This window comes from Oncorhynchus mykiss, chromosome 18 (assembly GCF_013265735.2).
Source record: "Oncorhynchus mykiss isolate Arlee chromosome 18, USDA_OmykA_1.1, whole genome shotgun sequence".
NCBI classification, from domain to species: Eukaryota; Metazoa; Chordata; class Actinopteri; order Salmoniformes; family Salmonidae; genus Oncorhynchus; species Oncorhynchus mykiss.
This window is the reverse complement of record NC_048582.1, coordinates 5,026,397-5,050,234: the sequence shown is the minus strand read 5'-3', so window position 1 is coordinate 5,050,234 and position 23,838 is coordinate 5,026,397. Positions and strand designations below refer to the sequence as shown.

At 40.8% G+C, this 23,838-nt stretch overlaps 3 protein-coding genes across 18 annotated transcripts in view; 2 read left to right on the top strand and 1 right to left on the bottom strand.

The window, feature by feature from the left end:
• LOC110528894 (oocyte zinc finger protein XlCOF6-like) overlaps nucleotides 1–23,838 on the top strand; it is a 680,129-nt gene that overhangs the window by 441,957 nt on the left and 214,334 nt on the right. The window lies entirely within an intron of this gene.
• LOC110528886 (zinc finger protein 664-like) overlaps nucleotides 1–23,838 on the top strand; it is a 140,889-nt gene that overhangs the window by 47,104 nt on the left and 69,947 nt on the right. The gene's annotated exons all lie outside the window — the stretch shown is intronic.
• The window catches only part of LOC110495595 (zinc finger protein OZF-like), a 147,679-nt gene continuing 130,483 nt past the window's right edge, over nucleotides 6,643–23,838 (bottom strand). For 10 of the 12 annotated variants that reach the window (XM_036951094.1, XM_036951095.1, XM_036951097.1 and 7 more), the window contains 2 exons: nucleotides 11,652–11,894; nucleotides 6,643–9,279 (listed from right to left, as the gene is read on the bottom strand). In XM_036951094.1, the coding sequence (XP_036806989.1) occupies nucleotides 7,916–9,279; nucleotides 11,652–11,894 (1,607 nt within the window). In that variant the 3' untranslated portion in view covers nucleotides 6,643–7,915. Of the gene's footprint in view, nucleotides 9,280–11,651; nucleotides 11,895–12,857; nucleotides 13,411–22,279; nucleotides 22,702–23,838 lie in introns of those variants that run through there. The other 2 variants (XM_036951104.1, XM_036951107.1) reach the window with 2 other exon arrangements.

Genomic DNA, 23,838 nt, shown 5'->3' with positions numbered 1-23,838 from the left:
ACAAAATTGTAGACTTTCACCGGGCTGGGAAGACTGAATCTGCAATAGGTAAGCAGCTTGGTTTGAAGAAATCAACTGTGTGAGCAATTATTAGGAAATGGAAGTACCTGCTTAAGCCAGTACATGTCCAGGCCTGCCTGAAGTTTGCTAGAGAGCATTTGGATGATCCAGAAGAAGATTGGGAGGATGTCATGTGGTCAGATGAAACCAAAATATAACTTTTTGGTAAAAACTCAACTCGTCGTGTTTGGAGGACAAAGAATGCTGAGTTGCATCCAAAGAACACCATACCTACTGTGAAGCATGGGGGTGGAAACATCATGCTTTGGGGCTGTTTTTCTGCAAAGGGACCAGGACGACTGATCCGTGTAAAGGAAAGAATGAATGGGGCCATGTATCGTGAGATTTTGAGTGAAAACCTCCTTCCATCAGCAAGGGCATTGAAGATGAAACGTGGCTGGGTCTTTCAGCATGACAATGATCCCAAACACACCGCCCAGGCAACAAAGGAGTGGCTTCGTAAGAAGCATTTCAAGGTCCTGGAGTGGCCCAGCCAGTCTCCAGATCTCAACCCCATAGAAAATCTTTGGAGGGAGTTGAAAGTCCGTGTTGCCCAGCAACAGCCCCAAAACATCACTGCTCTAGAGGACATCTGCATGGAGGAATGGGCCAAAATACCAGCAACAGTGTGTGAAAACCTTGTGAAGAGTTACAGAAAACGTTTGACCTCTGTCATTGCCAATAAAGGGTATATAACAAAGTATTGAGATAAACTTTTGTTATTGACCAAATAGTTATTTTCCACCATAATTTGCAAATAAATAAATTAAAAATCCTACAATGTGATTTTCTGGGTTTTCTTTCTTCTCATTTTGTCTGTCATAGTTGAAGTGTACCTATGATGAAAATTACAGGCCTCTCTCATCTTTTTAAGTGGGAGAACTTGCACAATTGGTGACTGACTAAATACTTTTTTTGCCCCACTGTAGACTGTTCTCTCTGCTACCGCATGGCAAGCAGTACCGGAGCGCCAAGTCTAGGTCCAAGAGGCTTCTAAACAGCTTCTACCGCCAAGCCGTAAGACTCCTGAACAGCTAATCAAATGGCTACCCAGAATATTAGCATTGCCCCCCCCCCCTCTTTCATGCTGCTGCTCCTCTCTGTTATTATCTATGCATAGTCACTTTAACACCTCCACCTACATATACATATTACCTCAATTACCTTGACTAACTGATGCCCCCGCACATTGACTCTGTACCCCCTGCATATGCCCTCGCTATTGTTATTTTACTGCTACTCTTTAATCATTTGTTACTTTAAAAAAATAATAAATAATCTTAACTGCATTGTTGGTTAAGGGCTTGTAAGTATTTCACTGTAAGGTCTACCTACATCTGTTGTATTCGGCACATGTGACATAAAATTGGATTTGATCACCCATATTCATCGTACTTCTCCAATTTCAAACCAGTGTGTCTTCTTTGTAACGAGACTGTCGCTGTTTGCAAAGAGTTCAATCTGAGATGTCATTATGAATCTCAGCATGGTACATTCAGAAGTTGATGTTCCACCCCAGATATGAAGCTGAAGTCTGATTCAGAAAGGAAGGTGGGCCTAAGGAGTGAACACCCTATGTGCTTTACAGTGGTGATTTTAGCATGTACATATTTTATTGTTATCTAACATTTATTTAACTAGGCGGTTCTTATCGACTTACACAAATCCACAAGGAGTCAGTAGAAACCACATTTGTTTAAGCAAGTCAGCCATATCAGCTATGTTTTTTAAAAATGCAGTAAATGAGGGTGAATTAGCTGCCAGACGAGGCTCCTGTGGCTGATAGCCAGGTGCAGCGGTGGTAAGGATTCACTCCATGGTGCTGAAAGCAAAGCTCTAGCATTATGTTGGACTAACTAAAATTATGTTATAAATGGTTTATTTGAGCTGTTCTTGCCATAATATGGACTTGGTATTTTACCAAATCTTCTGTATACCACCCAGTGACGTAGCTTCAGCCGGTGTGGTTGCACCAGGGCCCGTGTCGTACATGAACCCGGTGACGGGCCCAGATCTAAGGAGCCACAGACCCCCTATGTAATTTAAATTCCGCCCTACAATGGCCAATTATTAATTGTTAACGGAAGTCCATCACACCCATTATTTAATGAGAATAACTTTAATTTAGGTTATATGATAAATGATCCCACTAATGGTTTCACCAACAAAATGTGAAGCAGTGTTTAATGGGAAACAGTGTTTAAACCCTTTACAATGAAGATCTGGGAAATTATTTGGATTTTTAGGAATTATCTTGGAAAGTCCGGGTCCTGAAAAAGGGATGTTTCTTTTTTTGCTGAATTTAGATGAACTAATCATCCTTCTGGAAATCAGACTTTTAAACTCTAGACTAGGACAAGTCTGAGACCATTTTAAACCGTGTCTGAGATAAGCCATTTCAGTTATTACAGTTTAAAAGTGAAATTTATTCAAGGATTAGGCTCAATCTGTGTCCGTGGAACTGCACCATAGAGTTTACTAGATGAATGAAGTGACGATCCATTCAGACCAGCCTTACTGATTGAACTTTCATAACTACATTAGTGCAGTCGGAAGTTCTTCATGGGTGTGTAATGTCAGAATTCAACACAGCAATAGACTAGGTCATCATTTATGGAGGTTTAATTTATGAATATAATTTATAGCTAGAACCTGGTTTTACCATGGGAAACAGATTTCCCAATATTCTCCTCTTCGGCTTCAATGTTGACATTCAGCTCCAGTTTTTGACTGCATTCTTCCAGCTTCACTGTTGCCATCTCTGGATCCTGCAGTGCAAACTGGGCTCCACTGTCACAATCAGGACCCAGTGACTGTAGGTCTGTACTCAGTGTGGAAGGAGAGAGGCAGACTGGGTTTGTACTCAATGGTAATCTGGAACCTCTGGATAGGATGCTAGTCCAAAAATAAGTCTGAGCTCAACCTCCTGGTCCTCCTCTGTGCAGGCCACACCCCTCTCATTGTAATATTACGTATGAACACATTTTGAACAATGGCTTCCTAAAATGCTGTGGTGCTTACGAACACAATAGGAAAGGTGATAGATGTGGGCCATGTCGTGGAAATTTCCTCTATTTACCAAATCATGAGAGCAAACCACACACAAGTCAGAGTTAGTTATCAAAGTCCATCTTTAATTATATGAGCTCTATCACAACCCTGTGACTCAGATCAATTCAGTGTCTATCCATGAATTCTCTGAGAGTCCCTTCCACATTTCAACTGAGATCCTTTATAGCAAAGACACACACAGGATAAGACAGCATCGGCATAATTCATCGTTCAGCTTTGTCTCCTTTCTCAAACTCAGAACCATAAACCAATCCTCCATATCAACAGGCATATATCAAATCCATCCTATCTTGACAAGAGCACAGAGACACACTGACTGGCACATAGACATTGTGGAGCCAAGAGATACACGCTTGACCTCTCTTCTCTCTCCGGCCCAAACAACTTAGTCTTGACATAGAACAGATACTGCAACCCCGCCACAGTATTATACAAAAATAACATTCTGATGAGAAGTAACTTAGAAACATATGATGAATATAAAACATCTTACCTATGTTACCAACCAATTATGATTATTCCCCAACAGCCATCACAGGTGAGCTCACAGCTCTTCCACTCTGAACAATGAGGCATGGAAAGGGTAAGCTTCCTCTCTGGTTGCATTCTCCAGAGAGCTTCCTCTCTGGTTGCATTGTCCAGAGAGCTTCCTCTCTGGTTGCATTCTCCAGAGAGCTTCCTCTCTGGTTGCATTGTCCAGAGAGCTTCCTCTCTGGTTGCATTGTCCAGAGAGCTTCCTCTCTGGTTGCATTCTCCAGAGAGCTTCCTCTCTGGTTGCATTCTCCAGAGAGCTTCCTCTCTGGTTCCATTCTCCAGAGAGCTTCCTCTTTGGTTCCATTCTCCAATAGTAAGTGGGTCATACTTCAATTGTGGTAGTAATATAGTCTCTGGACTTTTGCACCATAGAAAACACTTTAAAATAATATTTTTGTTGTTGTTTTATTTCACTTTTATTTAAATATGAAAGGAGGCTAGCTAATTGGCATGTAGAGGTGTAGTGACATGTATTGGGTAGATAGACATTTAAATGGTTTAGCATGCTATGAATTAAACTAAAACCTTTTCTGTATAGATAACCCATTGACTGAGCAGCACAAATGAATGTAGAATATGAATGTCATTAGTGGATCAATGCAGGTTGCAATCAATGCAAGTTCAATGCAGTTATCCAGATACATTATTCATCAATGGCAAAAATAATCCATCTAGTTTTAAAAGACAATTTAATAAAGTGTTTCAAAGTATGTATATCATTAAAACAAAAGTCTCTTAGGGAGAGATCGAAATTGACAATTGTTACCTGGAGAAAAATGGGTTTAGTAATTTGTACATTTATTTCAGGGGAGGGTCGTGTCATTTGGAATCAATGACATGTCCTATTACTCAGGGTTTGAGAATTAGTTGCTCATTATATTGTGATGCCTCTCATCCCTGATTCTCTGCTGGATGAGCAATATCAAGTGTACCAAGTGAAGTCTCAATGAAATTATTGTTAAGTTCTGAACGAACAAGAGTAGAAACAGACGGACAACTAGTAAAAGCACAAACCAGATTTATTCAACCCGCTGGACGCTTCAGATGCAAATACAAGTACATTATTATACCGTCCAACTAGGCCGAGTCACCACTCACCCCCTCTGAGATAATCAGTCTCAATTGATAAGATGACCCAAGTCTGTTCCTCTTCCTGGTATTGTTATGGCCCTGACTGAGTGCAAAGCAGCGTGAGGTGTGTGAGATAGGACTGTGGTTAGTGTCGTTGGAGTGGGCCCCAAATTATTGTGCCATTATCCAATACATAGCCTATAATATATAGGCTACCGCACATTGCACACAGAAAAACATAAAAGCCCATCGATGCAGCGATGCTCTTTTGGGTAAATACATGAAACTAGCTCCAGTAGGCTAATCTTTGAGTGTGGACTGTATTATATTGTATTATCTGGACTGGAATTACTCACCTCTTTCATTCCATGAACTGTGGAGAGAACATGCAAATCTGGTGCAGCCTACAAAGTTACAATTATAAGCTAGCAAATGTGATAATAATTTTGAAATACAATAGAGCCTATTTTACATTTGTATAATTAGTAGGCGGATGCATATGGATTCATAATATTTCCCCTAATGTTATTAGTCTAACTCCCTTTTCTATGGTTGCTTCATTCCTTCCTGACTTTCAACAGTCCTCTTGTCCTCATCTTTATTATTGTAATGACATGCTTGAATAATATACAATATGATAATATAGGACTACAATAATATAGGACTACAATATGATAATATAGGACTACAATAATATAGGACTACAATATGATAATATAGGACTACAATAATATAGGACTACAATAATATAGGACTACAATAAGATAATATAGGACTACAATAATATAGGACTACAATAAGATAATATTGGACTACAATAATATAGGACTACAATAAGATAATACACGACTACAATAAGATAATATACGACTACAATAAGATAATACACGACTACAATAAGATAATATACGACTACAATAAGATGCAGACGGCTTTCTCTTCACGAAGACTGAATGGTTATGGGTGTGAATCAATAACTTCTATATATTCTACCACCATTGAGCGTTGGCTCTTTCAAACTACCCGTGAGTTCTATTGGCTGCTGTAATTAATATTCAGCAAAAAAAAAAAGCTTGCTTCTCTCTTCCAATAATCTATTAGAGGAAGAAATGCGAGTCCAAGAGCTAAGGAGGGTTTAAGGAAAGGCCAGCAGAGCACAGGTGAGTATTGCACAAGAGACAGAGGCTATTAGCTTATTATGCATAACCCATTATTAATAATCTTAATACTGCGTTGACTTTATTAACTGAACGAGGTAGGCTACCACATCACTCTCACACACACACACACACACACACACACACACACAGCATACGGAAAGTATTCAGATACCTAGACTTTTTCCCACATTTTGTTGCGTTACGTAATCTACACACAATACCCCATAATGACAAAGCAAAAACGGGCCTTTAGAAATGTTTGCAAAAAAAAATAATACTTCAATACATTAAGACCCTTTACTCTGTTGAAGCACCTTCGGCAGTGATTACAGCCTCGAGTCTTCCTGGTTATGACACTACAAGCTTGGCACACCTGTATTTGGTGAGTTTCTCCCATTCTTATCTACAGATCCTCTCAAGCTCTGTCAGGTTGGATGGGGAGCGTCGCAGCACAGCTAATTTCAGGTCTCTCCAGAGATGTTCGATTGGGTTCAAGTCCGGGCTCTGGCTGGGCCACTCAAAGACATTGAGACTTGTTCTGAAGCCATTCCTGTGTTGTCCTGTTGGAAGGTGATCCTTCGCCCCAGACGGAGGTCCTGAGCGCTCTGAAGCAGGTTTTCATCAAGGACCTTTTCTCTGTTCATCTTTCCCTCGATCCTGACTGGTCTCCCAGTCTCTGCGGTTGAAAAACATCCTCACACCATGATGCTGCTTCCACCACGCTTCACCGTAGGGCTGGTGCCAGGTTTCCTCCAGGCGTGAAGCTTGGCATTCAGGCCAAAGAGTTCAATCTTGGTTTCTTCAGACAAGAGAATCTTGTTTGTCATGGTCTGAGAGTCCTTTAGGTGCCTTTTGGCAAACTCCAAGCAGGAAGTCATGTGCTGATTGGCAAAGTGCTGTAGAGATGGTTGTCCTTCTGGAAGGTTCTCCCATCTCCACAGAGGAACTCTGGAGCTTTGTCAGAGTGACCATTGGGTTCTTGGTCACCTCCCTGACAAAGGTCCTTCTCCCCCAATATCTCAGTTTGGCCGGGCGACCAGCTCGGCCAAAAAAAAACACTGTCAAAATTAGAAACGTGTAATATCTGAAAGTCTAGCTAGCTACATTACCTTACCCGTATACATCATGGATGGATGTGTCTCCCTGTCACAGATACCATGTTTGCCCTTAGTTTGAAGATGTAATCCAGAAACGTGGGTTTTCTCCATCTCCTTAGCTAACATACTCTAATTCCACTGATTTCAAAACTCGGTCCTCCAGAAAAGTGGAGAGTAACACTTATGCAGAAGTACTTTAAACAAATGTATTCGTATTTACAGATGGCACATCACAGACTATACAAACGCAATCATTTCAAACTGACTATTTTTATTCTGTATCTATGGACGCGACCAAGTCGTTTGTTATGCCTTGCTTGCTAGCCAACTACGGCTAACAGTCACGTGAAACCGTGTAGCTAGAATAACAGCGAAGTAGCTGCATTCAATTTATTTTTAATAGTTTTTCTATTGACACTTCTTCATATATATATATATATATATATATATATGCTGAAAACTGATCATCACACCATCTCTATCTCATACATGCTGTGTGTAATTGCTCATTCCCACAGAAAACTACAGAAGGAAGCAGTACTATCCAGTCAACCATCAGACTCCATTGTTTCAACAAGAGAAACCTAAGAGGATATTCAACACTAAGGGCCAATCCAAGGTCATCTCAATATCTTTGCAGTAGACGCTAACAAAACACCAAAACTGACAAGATGCACACTGATCAGTAAAGAGGCTAACATTCTGTAATGCTCCTTTTTCCTCTGCACAGTTCTCTCCCAGTGAGAAACAACAGGATTACAATACAGTGTTCTACGCTTTCTTCATTTGATCCAATTCACTTACCACTTCTTTAATGAGAATTAAGTGATGGAGTGACTTTAAGCTGGTTTGAGAGAACTGTTACCAAAAAAAGGATACTTTAAAACGGGTCCATTGTCAATCCACCGAAAACATAAGATTTCAATCTGCAAAACTCTTGGCTTGTGTGTATCCGTTGGTGTGCTTCTCTCCTGTGTGTGTTTTCTGATGAACAGTCAGAGCACTTGATGTTGTGAAGCATTTACCACAGTCAGAACAAGAGTAAGGCTTCTCTCCCGTATGTGTACGATGGTGTGTCTCTAAGTTTCCCAGTCGAGAGTAACTTCCCCCACAGTCAGCGCAGGAGTATGGCTTCTCTCCTGTGTGCACTCTCTGATGAACTGTCAGAGCACTTGATGTTGTAAAACTCTTCCCACATTCAAAGCAGATGTAAGGCTTCTCTCCTGTGTGTATACGCTGGTGTTTCTTTAAGCTGCTGTGTCGAGAGAAATTCTTTCCACAGTCAGAGCAGAAGTAAGGCTTCTCTCCTGTGTGTATACGTTGGTGTGATTTCAAGCTGTCCTGTAGAGAGAAACTCGACCCACATTCAGAGCAGGAGTAAGGCTTCTCTCCTGTGTGTATACGTTGGTGTTTCTTTAAGCTGCTGTGTTGAGAGAAACTCTGCCCACAGTCAGAGCAAGAGTAAGGCTTCTCTCCTGTATGTATTCGCTGGTGACATTTTAACGTATCAATTTGGCTGAAACAAGTCCCACAGTCAGAGCAAAAGTAAGGCTTCTCCCCTGTATGTATTCGCTGGTGACTATTTAACTTATCCAATTGGGAGAAACTCTTTTCACAGTCCGAGCAGGAATAAGGCTTTTCTCCTGTATGTAAACGTTGGTGTATTTTTAAGTTGCTCCGTTGAGAGAACCTCTTCCCACAGTCAGAGCAAGAGTAAGGCTTTTCTCCTGTATGTATACGTGCATGTGCTTTTAAGGTATCCAATAGGGAGAAACTCTTCCCACAATCAGAGCAGAAGTAAGGCTTCTCTCCTGTGTGTATATGTTGGTGTTTTTTTAAACTGCTCAGTTGAGAGAATCTCCCCCCACAGTCAGAGCAGGAAAAAGGCTTCTCTCCTGTGTGTGTTCTCTGGTGAACTGTTAGGTCAGATGATGTTGCGAAGCATTTTCCACAGTCAGAGCAAGAGTAAGGCTTCTCTCCTGTGTGTATATGTTGGTGTCTCTTTAAGTGGCTCCTTCGAGAGAATCTCCCCCCACAGGCAGAGCAGGAGTAAGGCTTCTCACCTGTGTGCACTCTCTGATGAACTGTCAGAGAATGTGATGTTGTGAATCTTTTCCCACAGTCAGTACAGGAATATAGATTCTCTCCTGTGTGTGTTTTTAGGTGTATTTTTAGCTTTGATAGATATGGGAAAATCTCCTCACAATGTGGGCAGTGGTGAAACCTCTTAGCTCTGTGAACTTCCTGCTTCTGCTCTCTGGATGTAGAGGACGTCTCAACGTGACCTGTGTGAACAGCATCAGAAGAAAAAAAAGTCAGTGGTACAAAATATTATGAGCACGTGCTCTTTCCATGACAGACTGACCCGGGGACAGCTATGATCCCTTATTGATGTCACTTGTTAAAACCACTTTTTAAAATCGGTATACATGAAGCGAAGGAGACAGGTTAAAGAAAGATTTTTAAAGCTTAAGATCATTTGGATCGAATGTCTGCCATTTAGAGGGTGAATGGGCAAGAAAACAGATTGAAGTGCCTTTGAACAGGGTATGATCATTAGGTGCCTGGTGCACCGGTTTGTGTCTAGAACTGTAATGCTGCTGGGTTTTTCATGCTGAACATTTTCCCTTGTGTATCAAGAACATTCCACCACCCAAAGGACATCCATCTTTTGAGTCAACATGGGCCAGCCTCTCTGTTGAATACTTTCAATGACTGGAAAGAACTGCAAAAATCGCTGAAGCTGGAGACTTATATTTCCCTCACTAACTTTAAACATCAGCTATCTGAGCAGCTAACCGATCGATGCAGCTGTACATAGCCATCTGTAAATAACCCACCCAATCTACCTACCTCATCCCCATATTGTTTTTATTTACTTTTCTGCTCTTTTGCACACCATTATTTCTACTTGCACATCATCATCTGGTCATCTATCGCTCCAGTGTTAATCTGCTAAATTGTAATTACTTCGCTACTATGGCCTATTTATTGTCTTACCTCCTCACGCCATTTGCACACTGTATATAGACTTTCTTTTTTTCTGTACTCGTGTTTATTCCATTTGTAACTCTGTGTTGTTGTTTGTGTCGCACTGCTGTGCTTTATCTTGTCCAGGTTGCAGTTGTAAATGAGAACTTGTTCTCAACTAGCCTACCTGGTTAAATAAAGGTGTTCTCAACTAGCCTACCTGGTTAAATAAAGGTGTTCTCAACTAGCCTACCTGGTTAAATAAAGGTGTTCTCAACTAGCCTACCTGGTTAAATAAAGGTGTTCTCAACTAGCCTACCTGGTTAAATAAAAGGTTAAATAAAAATACATTTAAAAAAACAACTTGCACTGTCCATTAGGGCACCAAGAGTAGTCTGTTCTTTCCACCAATCGATTGGTCGAAAAAAAATTTACCATCTATTTCTCCATATATAGACACGTGTTTTAATCAAATCAACCACATGCACTGAGCTTGTCTGATAATGATTTAATCAAACTGCTCTCTCTTCCCTGCTGCAGCGACCACCACAGAACATCAACAGTGTTCATCACACTGTCCACTGTACTGAAGCATTATTACAGTCAATTCTGACCGAAAAGTTCTGTTGCTGAAATACTTCATATGTTATGGAAAAACATTCTCTATTCCCTCAACTTTTCCTCCTCTCTTTGTGACACATGTATACATCGCATGCACCTGACCAATAGGGCCTAACCTGTATCGTAATCACATCAATAAATTGGTTATAACAAACTCAGAACACCGTAACAGCAAAATGAACGCAGAGGACGTGACGAACTTGAAAATGGGAGAATGGTTACTGATTGCTCAGTAGGTAAAGGGGAAGTCAGATGTGTGGAATAAATGTGACTAGTTGTGGAAAACACTGGAGATCAAGAAAAAGAAGGTAAGGAGCAAACACTGAGTGCATATTGGGTGTTCCAAATAGGCGCTGTTAGAGTACAAGAAAAAAGTTCTGACTATTTGGAACAACGTAAACAACCCTAAATAAATGATAAGCCTAACCAAGTCTGTTGAATCGTTTGGTTAAGCCTTCATTACAGCATTGCAAAGATATTTTTAAAAAAACAGCTGAATTTTAAAAATTGTTTTTCCGACATGTTGCGTGAGGCTTTGTGCTCACGGAATCAGTAGGCTATTAAACAAACAGGCAACACAAGCAGGATCGGTCTTATTTCTTCATTTAGCACATTGTAGACTGAACTTAAGAGGTTTAAGATATCTAGCTGGCAAACATTTAGTTGTGAATTCCATACTGTAATTAGATCACCTGGCGCATGCTGCACGACAGTGAGTGACTCACAAGACTCCGGTCTCTTCTCGTTGTGTTGTTGTAACAAACACCAGATGACTGGGGACTACCATAAACTACGTAATAATGTGAAAGATGTAATGAAGAAAACAATGTTCTTTATCTCCTAACGTATTACACATTTACAATACTTTTTTCATACTGTTCCCCATGGGAATCGAACCCACAACCCTTGCGATGAGAGGACCATGATCTACCAACTGAGCTACACAGGACAGACATCTACCTTCTCATTGAAACAGTTCATCATGAAACAGTTCTACTGCAACTTCTCATGCACAGTGGGAAGTTGGAATGAATAACAAACTTAGTTAGATAGAAACTGCTCTTACCATGAGAAACAGATTCCCCAATCTTCTCTTCTTCATCTTTAATGTTGACATTCAGCTCCAGTGCTTGACTGCAGTCTTCCAACTTCACTGATGCCATCTCTGGATCCTGCAGTGCAAACTGGGCTCCACTGTCACTATCAGTACCCAGTGACTGTAGGTTTCTACTCAGTGTGGAAGGAGAGAGGCAGCCTGGGCTTGTCCTCACTGTTGATGTTACAGGCCTCAGACTTAATCTGAGTCGGCCTGTAGTAATAAAGAGACAAGGACACAAAAGTTATTGTCTTGGCAGTTCAGGTACATTCTTTATTCTCAAAAAATATAATATTTTTTCTTGTTCAATTATCTAATTTCAACAGGTCTGGTAGCTAAGCATTGACAGCAAAACACTAATTCACATTTGACGAGTACACACTATATTTAGGCTACACAACGTAAGTGCACTTAATCTATAGTAGATTTCCCAAATTCACATAAATGACAAAAACAATTTAGTACAAGGTTGCAGTTTGTTTTAGGCAGCTCTATGTACCATTTTCATGGCATGCGGTACCGGAGCGCCAAGTCTAGGTCAAAAAGGCTCCTTAACAGCTTTAACCCCTAAGCCATAACACTGCTGAACAATTCATCAAAAGGCTACCTGAACTATTTGCATTGATCCTCCCTAAGTTCAACGCTTGTTGTATTCGGCATGTGACACATTTGATTCTCCCGAATAATCTTCTCTTCAATGCATTATTTAATTCCCGTTCACACCAGTAACAATTATAGATCAAGGTGGAATCAAGGTGGAAACTGAATGTGTCTGAATAGTACTACATATGTAGAAAACCGATCATCATCACATTCAGCTTCTAAACAGTAGTGCAACCGTTAAATTGTCTCTCTTTGACGCAGACAGAGTGGGCACCACCATTTTCCCAGCTCGCCATTTTTCCAGCTCATTTGACACAAAACCAATAACGACATGTAAAACAAACTCCGACATCTCAAATAAATGGATTATTTATGAAATTACTTTGACGAAATTATGTACATCCACTCAGGCAAGCCCAAAGTCTCTAACTAGCTAACGTTATGTGAATTGTACATTATTTTTATCCCGTTCTTCACTCACCCAGTTTGACACAAAAATAAAACCTTAACGTTTTTTTATGACCTGTTCTTTCGATATTACAAAGTTTAAACGTTATATTTAAACGTGCATACCTGTATCAATCAATTTGAAAAGGAGACAAAAGTAATCGTCTCTACTGCGCAATTCTGCCACTTTCTTTGTTATGAAGAAAGATGCGGCCCTGGCCGGAACTTCCGGTTCCCCCACTTCAGCCATAGAGTTCCTAACCAAGAGACGCAACAACGCGAGACTTGCGAGAACGCTTGACATCAGACCAAGCCGAGGTTTGAGAAGTTAATGAAAGAAGTGAACAACTCGGATGCTTTTGCAGCCGCTAATGGGGGATCCTAATAAATACCAAAAAGATTAGTAGGTTGGTACTCTTCTTCCAACGTCAGTAAAACCGATTGACTTTCCTCCTTTCCATCTACACACGGTTTAGTCATCCAAACACTCCTGGAATCTTCTGCTTAAGAAGATGAACCTCATTGTCCGAGGAAACTCCAGATATAACACATGTTATAAGACCTTTACATAACACCTTTATTAAACTCACCAGATCATTTTCTATCAATGAATGTCGACTTGATTAAGCAACGAGGCACAAGGGGGTATGGTATATGGGCAACATACCACAGCTAAGGGCTGTTCTAAGCGCAACGCGGAGTGCCTGGCCATATACCACAAACCCCAAGGGTGTCTTATTGCTATTATAAACGGGTTACCAACGTAATTAGAACAGTAAAAATGATTTTTTTGTCATACCCCTGGTGTATGGTCTGATATATTACGGCTTTCAGCCAATCAGCATTCAGGGCTTGAATCAGGTTTATTTTTGTAAATAAATAGCCTTTGCGCATGTGCATAACTATAGATAAATCCGACAGGAGAGTTTGAGTGATGAAAGCTGGCAGAGGATTTCGAAATCTCTGAGCAAGAAACATTTGGATGAACATAAAAAAAACGAATATTAGGCAAATTTATAGAAATTATGCAGTTATTATGTGCCAGATTGTAAGACTACAGCCGTTATAAATGACCCATTTGCGAGACTGACTTGTCATTTCAATAGACATAGGCAACAGACTAAAATCTGGGTTTATGTTTCTAATTACATTTTGCCATAGTTTGCTTGGATAAAGGCAGGTAGCCTGATAGACCTACGTATCATTTCAGATAGTCTACAGCAGCCTAGACGAGATGTAGGCAAGATGTAAACTGAACGATTTAGCAGCTTGCTTATTTCAAATTTCCAGACTAATTTATTCAACATGAAAGCGAGGTAAATCCTCAATAAGAAGTGCTTGTTTCCCAATAGCCTGCTGGAATAGGCTACTGAGGGATGGGCTCATCATTTCAATCACTGAATTAAATATGAATAATATGAATATTAACTGAATATGCTTGTCAACAACAGCCAGTGTTTTTTTAAACATTTGTTTTACCTGTAGCCTAATCTGACTCCTGTATATTGGTTCCTGACTTCCCTGAAAAGTTGCATATCACGGTGGCTATTCAATGCTAATGCAGAACACCACAGGATGTTTATGTGCTGGTCAAGGGCAATCAAGTCTGGGGTGAACCAAGGGCTATATCTGTTCTTAGTTCTACATTTTTTGAATGGCGCATGCTTATTTAAGATGGAGAGGAAAGCACATTCAAAGAGCAACCAGGCATCCTCTACTGACGGGATGAGGTCAATATCCTCCCAGGATACCCCGGCCAGGTCGATTAGAAAGGCCTGCTCGCTGAAGTGTTTTAGGGAGCGTTTGACAGTGATGAGAGGTGGTCGTTTGACAGCGGACCCATTACGCACGCAGGCAATGAGGAAATGATCGCTGAGATCCAGGCAAATTGGTCAGGATGATACCTAAGAGGGTGCCCATGGTTTTGGATTTAGGGTTGCACCTGGTAGGTTCCTTGATAATTTGTGTGAGATTGAGGGCATCTATCTTTGATTGTAGGATGGCGGGGGTGTTAAGCATGTCCCAGTTTAGGTCACCTAACAGTACGAACTCTGAAGATAGATGAGGGGCAATCAATTCACATATGGTGTCCAGGGCACAGCTGGGGGCTGAAGGGGGTCTATAACAAGCGTCAACGGTGAGAGACTTGTGTCTGGAAAGGTGGAAGTTTAACATCAGCACTCCATTATTGGTCAGACCAGCCATACCCAGGTGCATGCTGGTCAGCGTAATGTTTACATAGCAGGTTAAGAGAACTAACCTAGCAGGTTAGGAAAAAGGTTAGGGATTTGCTTAGATAAAATGCCACAGTCGTCAAACAATCAACTGGTTGTTCAACAATCATATCAGCCACACAAAACGGCCTTGAGTGGCAACAAATCTTCTCAATTAGCTGATTCACTTTCCATACACTCACTTCTGTTGATCCTCCCACTTCTGTCAACAGGCCCACTTTCAGACACACTCTATATATGCTGTTACCCATGACTCAAGCCAATGGCTGGCTGAGCTAGCTAGATTTTTCTACCCAGAGACCACCAAAGAAAATCCTGATTGGATATGCTTTTCTCTTCAGTGTTAACCCTTCTCTTTCCAACAACAACTGAAGATGTAATCAGAAAATTATTACAATTATTGTTAAGACGAAATACAAATTAAACAAATTGTAACGATGAAATAAAAATTAAAAACAACATTTTATTTAAAAAATATATACATTTTTATCAAGCCTTAGCCTTCTCTGAAGGCCCTCATGGTTGCCCACTGCTTAGATCTAGATGAAATCATCCTGACTTTACATCTACACTAGGACAAGTCTGAGACTATTTTAAACCATGTCTGCACCATAGAGTTTACTAGATGAATGAAGTGACGATCCATTCAGACCAGCCTTACTGATTGAACTTTCATAACTACATTGGTGCAGTCAGAAGTTCTTCATGGATGTGTAATGTCAGAATTAAATTAGCAATAGACTGGGTCATAATTTATGGAGGTCTAATTTATGAATAGCATTTATATCTAGAACCTGGTTTTACCATGAAAAAAATATTTCCCAATGTTCTCCTCCTCTTCATCATCTTTAATTTTGACATTCAGCTCCAGTGTTTGACTGCAGTCTTCCAGTTTGTAGCCATCTTTGTATGGATCCGGGAGAATTGTCATCAACTGACACTAATTAGCATAAGGCACAACGGACAAAAAAATATTACTAGAAAATATTCATATTCATGAAATCACAAGTGAAATATATTGAAACACAGCTTAGCCTTTTGTTAATCATCCTGTCATCTCAGATTTTGAAATGATGCTTTACAGCCAAAGCAAGACAAGCATTTGTGTAAGTTTATCGATAGCCTAGCATAGCATTATGCCTAGCTAGCAGCAGGCAACTTGGTCACGAAAATCAGAAAAGCAATAAAATTAAATCGTTTACCTTGGATGAGCTTCGGATGTTTTCACTCACGAGACTCCCAGTTAGACAGCAAATGTTCATTTTGTCCCATAAAGATGATTTTTATAGCCGAAACACCTCCGTTTGTACTTCACCTTTGGTTGAGAAATCCACCGGAAACTGCGGTCACGACAACGCCAAAAAATATTCCAAATTAGATCCATAATATCGACAGAAACATGGCAAACGTTTTTTATAATCAATCCTCAAGGTGATAACATATCAACCGGGACAGGTGGCTTCTTAGTAGGAAAGAGAGAAACAATGGCCACATTTGTCTTTTACGCACAAAACACTGAGAGCCTCCAGCTGACCACTGACGCAATGTTGTAGTCCAGGCTCATTTTTAAAATAAAAGCCTGAAACGATGTATTGTGACACTAGACACAGTAGGGAAGCCATAGAAAAGGGAATCTGGTTGATATCTCATTCACTGCTCAATAGGGACGCATAGGAACACAGAGCTTTCTAAATAAGAGTCCCTTCCTGATTGGATTTTTCTCAGGCTTTCGCCTGCAATATCAGTTCTGTTATACTCACAGACAATATTTTTACAGTTTTGGAAAATTTAGTGTTTTCTATCCTAAGCTGTCAATTATATGCATATTCTTGCATCTTGTCCTGAGAAATAGCCCGTTTACTTTGGGAACGTTATTTTTCCAAAAATGAAAATAGTGCCCCCTAGTTTCAAGAGGTTAATCTAAGTTTATGTAGAAAGTTGAAAATTATATCATGCCGTGTAACCGGAGATATTTAAAACAATAATTGGCAATTCTTCACCACCAGAGGTCACTGATAGCAAAAGCTGAAATCACTGGGATTCCCGCACGGCACGGGATTTCACTTTGAACAAAGGGGGAAACAAAAACGGCTGCTCCCCCTTGTTAGCTTAGCATTTGGTGCAATGCTTAGCTTCACTTGTGCTCGAAAGTCAGACTCCGCTCCAACAAGAGAACGGGTTTACTAAGTGACGTAATATTTCAGCAATATTTTTTGCGATTAACCGGAACGTGAGGAAAACACAAACACACGGTTGGTTGACTCACACCAATGAAAACACGAGACAGAGATAATTACTAACTTGGTCAAGCCAATATCTACTCAAATTTTAAACGGCCCTGTGTCCATGCTCGAGAAATGAATTATGACCAAGTCTACTCGCTTCTGAACGCGATAGACAGAAATAACACTACATTGGGCCCAACTAGTATTTTTCTCAGAATGCCTGCATCGGCTGGTACATATACCCCAGCTCATAGCATTCAGTAAATCCCCTACATACTGATGTGTGTCAGATATACAACACGAGTCAACCTCACACCACTAGTATCTGGGTGAAAAAGAAAAACTACACACACGCCACTCTCAACAATAATCCTGATTGGTGTATGAGTAACTTGCTACACAATTCCTATGGACTGAATTCAACAGTGAGGCCTAGTTTAGATTTAGATTTCTCGCGACATTATTGTTAATGTGATGATATAATTAGCTGTTTATTATTACGTGATTAAATTCATTCTGTAACAATTAACTCAGTAACCTGGAGCACCACGGGAAAAGCTTGTTTAATGAGGAACCGTTTCGCAAATTAACTCAAAGATTACATAGATTTCATAGCAGTCATCAATTAATTCATTTCCTCAGTCTCATTCTGAATGTCGCATAATTAGTAAATCTGCACAAACCCGGGTCTCACTAATTATTCCGTACCACACAAATTTAGATTATTATTTATTTACTAACCAGTTAAATGATAACATAAGATAAATATACACAAACAGTCTAGGTTATTGATTAAAACTTCATAAAATGGCAACAGGTCCCTAGTGGACCAATGCAAGATGGAGCTTCACACACAGAGAGAAAGAGAGAAATTCAACACTTGGATACATTTGTAAACTATGCTTAGTTTCAGCCCTAACACCTTGCCCCGAACTGCCCCTCTTATGGGTAAAAAGTGTAACGCATGTATTTATGTGTTGAAGGTCTCTGTTGGGTATCTCTTTGTGGGTTGAGTTCCGCTTAGTGGGAAAAGTTTGGCCAACGCCTTGTTCATTCGTCTTCAGGTGCAAGTCTCCGATTCTCCAAACGATGTCAATGTCCTTTCTCTTAGTTGTCAGTTTCCTTGTACTCGTTCTGTGAGAGTGGGCTTCTGAGGAGGCTAATCAGCCGTGTCGATGCTCCCGGCGTGGGTAAGAGGGCCCTGTACACAACCGGTGACTTGAAAAGAATAGCCAGATGGTCCTGCTTAAATTCAACTTCCTAGATACAGTACTTAGAATAGCTACTCCACCATAAACTTGATTGTTCAGAGATTTCCTTTGTCTTCAACCTCGTGTTGCGTTTCGGGGTCACGACTAGCCGTAGACCTCGGCTGCAGTGCGTGTTCAACTTAGTCTGATATGTAAATTCTTAACTTGTGTTTTATATCCTAGAGTAGAAAGGGGCGTTTCCATCTTTATGACACACTCTCTGGGTTCCCTGGGGCGTAGCTAGTTACAAAGCAAGGTATTAGGACAACTAAAATGAGTCTTATCACCATAACATCCTCTTTCATCTGCATATTCTCGACACAAAGAATGTAAACATCACATATACAGTATGAAAACTCTTCAAGTTAAAGTTTTCGTTACAACATCCTCAACTAACTTTTAAGAACATCATAAAATAGACATTCATTTTCATATTCCATCCATCATTGTTTCCACCATTTGGCTGATCAAATATACATGTCCCAATGTCCATTTACTTGATGTTGTGTAGTTTTGGGCTGTAAACTCTTCCTAATGCACACAGACATTCCAGTCTCTCACATTAGAGAACAGAATGGAGTTGGGCTGTTGCATTATAATTTATGATGGGCGCGAGGTCATAAACCCCCCCCCCATCAATCCCTCTACACTTCTCCCCCTCTTCGGGAGGGAGAGATCTCTGTAGAACCGTGATCCACTATAACCTGATCCTCACAGGACCGTCATGACAGTCCCCCTCTGGTGGGTTCCACTTGGAAGGATCCTGCATTTTGCAACCCACCATAAGAATGACCATCGGATGTCAACAATTGTATATACACAGTGTGGGCCATTTGTTTGTGAGAATGTGAATGGGATCACATTTGGTTCATATATAGACACATTAAAACAGTTTGTTTCATTTAAAATTATACACAAGAGAAGATGTTGCCCAGAACAAATTAATGTACAAACATATCTAACTTCAACAGTTATTAAAATAAATTCATCATAGACTAAAACAATGAATCTAGCATTAAAAGGCAATTTAATAAACACTAGTCAATTCATAGCCTGTTTATCATGAAACAAAACGTGTTTGGTAATATAAAAATAATCCACCGAAACTAATGCTGAAAACTGAACATCACATTGGTTGCAAGTTCAAACCCCCGAGCTGACAAGGTACAAATCTGTCGTTATGCCCCTGAACAGGCAGTAAACCCACTGTTCCTAGGCCGTCATTGAAAATAAGAATTTGTTCTTAACTGACTTGCCTGGTTTAATAAAGGTACATTTAAAAAAAACTTTAAAAAACATCTTTATCTGATACAGTGCATTCAAAAAGTATTGAAACCCCTTGACGTTTTCCACCTTTTGTTACGTTACATCTTATAATAATGCTGTATTAAATTGTTTTTTCCCTCATCAATCTCCATACAACACCTCAAAATTACAAAACAAAAACAGTTTTGCAAACATTGTCTTAGCTGTGTGCTTAGGGTCGTTGTCCTGTTGGAAGGTGGACCCGTGTGAGGTCCTGAGCAATCTGGAGCAGGTTTTCATCAAGGATCTCTCTGTACTTTGCGCCGTTCAACTTCCTCCTTGATCCGGACTAGTCTCCCAGTTCCTGCCGTTGAAAAACATACCCACAGCATGATGCTGTCACCACCATGCTTCACTATGCTCTGAAATGCACTGTCAACTGTAGGACCTTATATAGACAGGTGTGTGCCTGTTTGAATTGAATTTACCAAGTGGACTCCAATCAAGTTGTTGAAACATCACAAGGATACTTAATGGAAACAGGAAGTACCTGAGTATAATTGAGTCTCCATAGTAAACGGTATGAATACTTATTTATTATTTACCAGAAAAAAAAAAAAACTGTTTTCAATTTGTCATTATGCTATTATATTGTGTGTAGATTGAGGAATTTTTGTCACAAAATGTGGAAAAAGTCCAGGGGTCTGAATACTTTCCTTTGGCACAGAGTGTACAAAACATTAGGAACACCATCCTAATATTGAGTTGCAATTCCTTTTGTCCTCAGAACAGCCTCAATTCGTCAGGCCATGGACTCCACATGGTGTGGAAAGAAACTCACAGGGATGCTGGGCCATGATGATTCCAATGCTTCCCACAGTTGTGTCGGGTTGGCTGGGAGTGGACGTCTACTCTGAATAGCTCGTTCCATCTCCTCTCACAGATGCACAATTAGATTGAGATCTGGTGACTCGGCAGGCCACTGCAGTAAACTGAATTCACTGTTATGGTTCCCAGGGAACCATTCCTGGACAAGCCTTGTGGCATAATCCTGCTGAAAACATTAATTTGCAGCTGGATACATTGCTGCCATAAAAGGGACGCACCTGATTGGCAATGATGTATAAATATCCTGTGGCATTCAAATGTTGCTCCACTTTTATCAAGGGGCCCAATGTGTGCCCTAAAAACACACCCCACACCATCACCACCAGCCTGCAATGCTGACACACGGCATGGATGCATGTACTCATGGTTTTCTCCATACCCTAGTCTTCCCATCAGCATGACACAGCAGGAACTGGGATTATCTAGACCAGCGGTTCCCCAAACGTTTATAGTCCCGTACCCCTTCAAACATTCAACCTCCAGCTGCGTACCCCCTCTAGCAACAGGGTCAGCGCGCTCTCAAATATTGTAAGCCTTTCTCTCTCTCACACACACACACACACACACATTTATTAAACATAAGAATGAGTGTGAGTTTGGCAGAACCAGGCTCGTGGGAAGTGACAGAGCTCTTATAGGACCAGGGCACAAATAATAATAATCCATTTTGCTCTTTATTTAGCCATTTTACATATTAAACCTTACTTGCTCATTGAAAATTATGAAAGACTCACCGCAGGTTAATGAGAAGGATTTGCTTGAAAAGATGCACATACTCTCTCCAATACAACCCAACATTGCAGAGTTGTCTTAAATCCTTTTCCACACACAGTCTGTGCCTGTATTTAGTTTTTATGCTAGCGAGGGCCGAGAATCCACTCTCACATAGGTACGTGGTTCCAAAGGGCATCAGTCTTAACAGCTCGATTTGCCAAGGCAGGATCCTCTGAGCGCAGCCCAATCCAGAAATCTGGCAGTAGCTTCTGATTAAATTACATTTTCACAGAATCGCTTATTGCAATTTTGATGAGGCTCTCTTGTTCAGATATCGGTAAGTGGACTGGAGGCAGGGCATGAAAGGGATAACGAATCTAGTTTGTGTCATCCGTTTCAGGAAAGTACCTGCGTATTTGCACACCAAAACTCACTCAGGTGCTTCGCTAGATCACATTTGGCATTGACCATAAGCTTGAGTTCATTTGCACACAAAATAAATCATACAATGATGAAAGACCTGTGTGTTGTCCATGTTAACAAAGTTAACAATTTTCACTGTAGTGCCCAAAATGTATTTCAAGCTGTCAGGCATTCCCTTGGCAGCAAGGGAATTGCTGCAGTGAACACAAGTAGCATCGGGAGTAAGTGCTTGCATGCGCGTTACCACTCCACTATGTCTCCCTGTCATGGCATTCGCGCCATCAGTACAGATACCAACACATCTTGACCACCTAAGTCCATTTGAAGTCACAAAGCTGTCCAGTACTTTAAAAAGATATCCTGTTGTCCTGGTTTCGAGTGGTTTGTAGAAGAGGATGTCTTCCTTAATTGACCCCCCAAAAAGGTAACAGACATGTACCAGGAGCTGTGCCAGGCCCGCCACGTCTGTTGACTCATCCCACTGAATTCACTGGCTTGTATGCGAAGCAGTAATAGTTTCAAAACATCTGCCATGTCACTGATGCATCACGAAACGGAATCATTTTTTAAAAACATTTTCCCCCAGCCATATCCACGGAAGCAGGAAGAATTAAGTCCTCCACAATAGTATGGAGCTTGCCTGTCCTAGCCACTTGGTAACTCACCAAGACACTTCTAGCCCCTTCTTATTAATGGAATCTGCAGCTTTTATACATATCTTACTACTCGAAAGTAGTCTCAACTCTCGCTCAAAAAAACTCCTGTGGCTTATTTTTCAAATTGGCACGTTTTGTTTCTAAATGACTGGTTAAGAGTGGATTTTTCATTGAGTTGTGAGATATAACACACACTGTGGCTGAGGAAAGGCACTATTCCCAATATAAGTGAACCCCAAATCAATGTAGTTCTCACCATATTTGCACCTCTTCGATGGTCCAACATCCGTCTGTTGTTCAGTGCTTTCCTGGGTAAAGGGGCAGTAGCTCTTCGGCTGCATCAGAATCACAACTGTCAGTGTCCATGCTAGTTGGGCTAACAATAAACGTAGAATAACTGACGCTAGCATTGGATGTGCTCGTGGCAGCAGAACAACTTGTGCAGTCGACAGGTGCGGTACTGCTGGTAGTACCAGTACTACCAGTAGAGCTGGTATGTGTCTCTATAGACACGGGCTAAAAAAAACACAGCAAAACTGACAAGATGTACACTGATCAGTAAAGAGAGGCTAACATTCTATAACACTCCCTTTCCTCTGCACAGTTCTCTCACAGTGAGAAACTATAGGATTACAATAGTGTTCTACACTTTCTTCATTTGATCCAATTCAACGTTGCCAATTATTTTATGAGATGAGAATTAAGTGGAGTGACAAATCTTAGCTGGTGTGAGAACTGATAAGGCTTCTCTCAAGTGTGTAGCCGTTGGTGTGTTTTTACATTGGCCAATCGGGAGAAGTTCTTGCCACAGTAAGAGCAGAAGAAAGGCTTCTCTCGTGTGTGTGTTCTCTGATGACCGTTTAGCTCAGCTGATGATTTAAAACATCTTCCACAGTCAGAGCAGTAGTAAGGCTTCTCTCCTGTGTGTATACGTTCATGTCGTTTTAGGTGGCTCGATTGAGAGAAACTCGCACTACAGTCAGAGCAGAAGTAAGGCTTCTCTCCTGTGTGTGTTCTCTGATGAACTTTTAGCTCAGTTGATGTTGTGAAGCATTTTCCACAGTCAGAGCAGGAGCAAGGCTTCTCTCCTGTGTGTGTTCTCTGATGAACTTTTAGCTCAGTTGATGTTGTGAAGCATTTTCCACAGTCAGAGCAGGAGTATGGCTTCTCTCCTGTATGTATACGTTCATGTGTTTTAAAGTGGCCCAGGTGAGAGAAACTACTTCCACAGTCAGAGCAGGAGTAAGGCTTCTCTCCTGTGTGTGTTCTCTGGTGAACTTTTAGCTGAGACGATTGTGTGAAGCATTTTCCACAGTCAGAGCAGGAGTAAGGCTTCTCTCCTGTGTGTATACGTTCGTGTTGTTTTAGGTGGCTCGAGTGAGAGAAACTCTTCCAACAGTCAGAGCAGGAGTAAGGCTTTTCTCCTGTGTGTATACGTTCATGTTGTTTTAGATGTCCCCGTCCAGAGAACC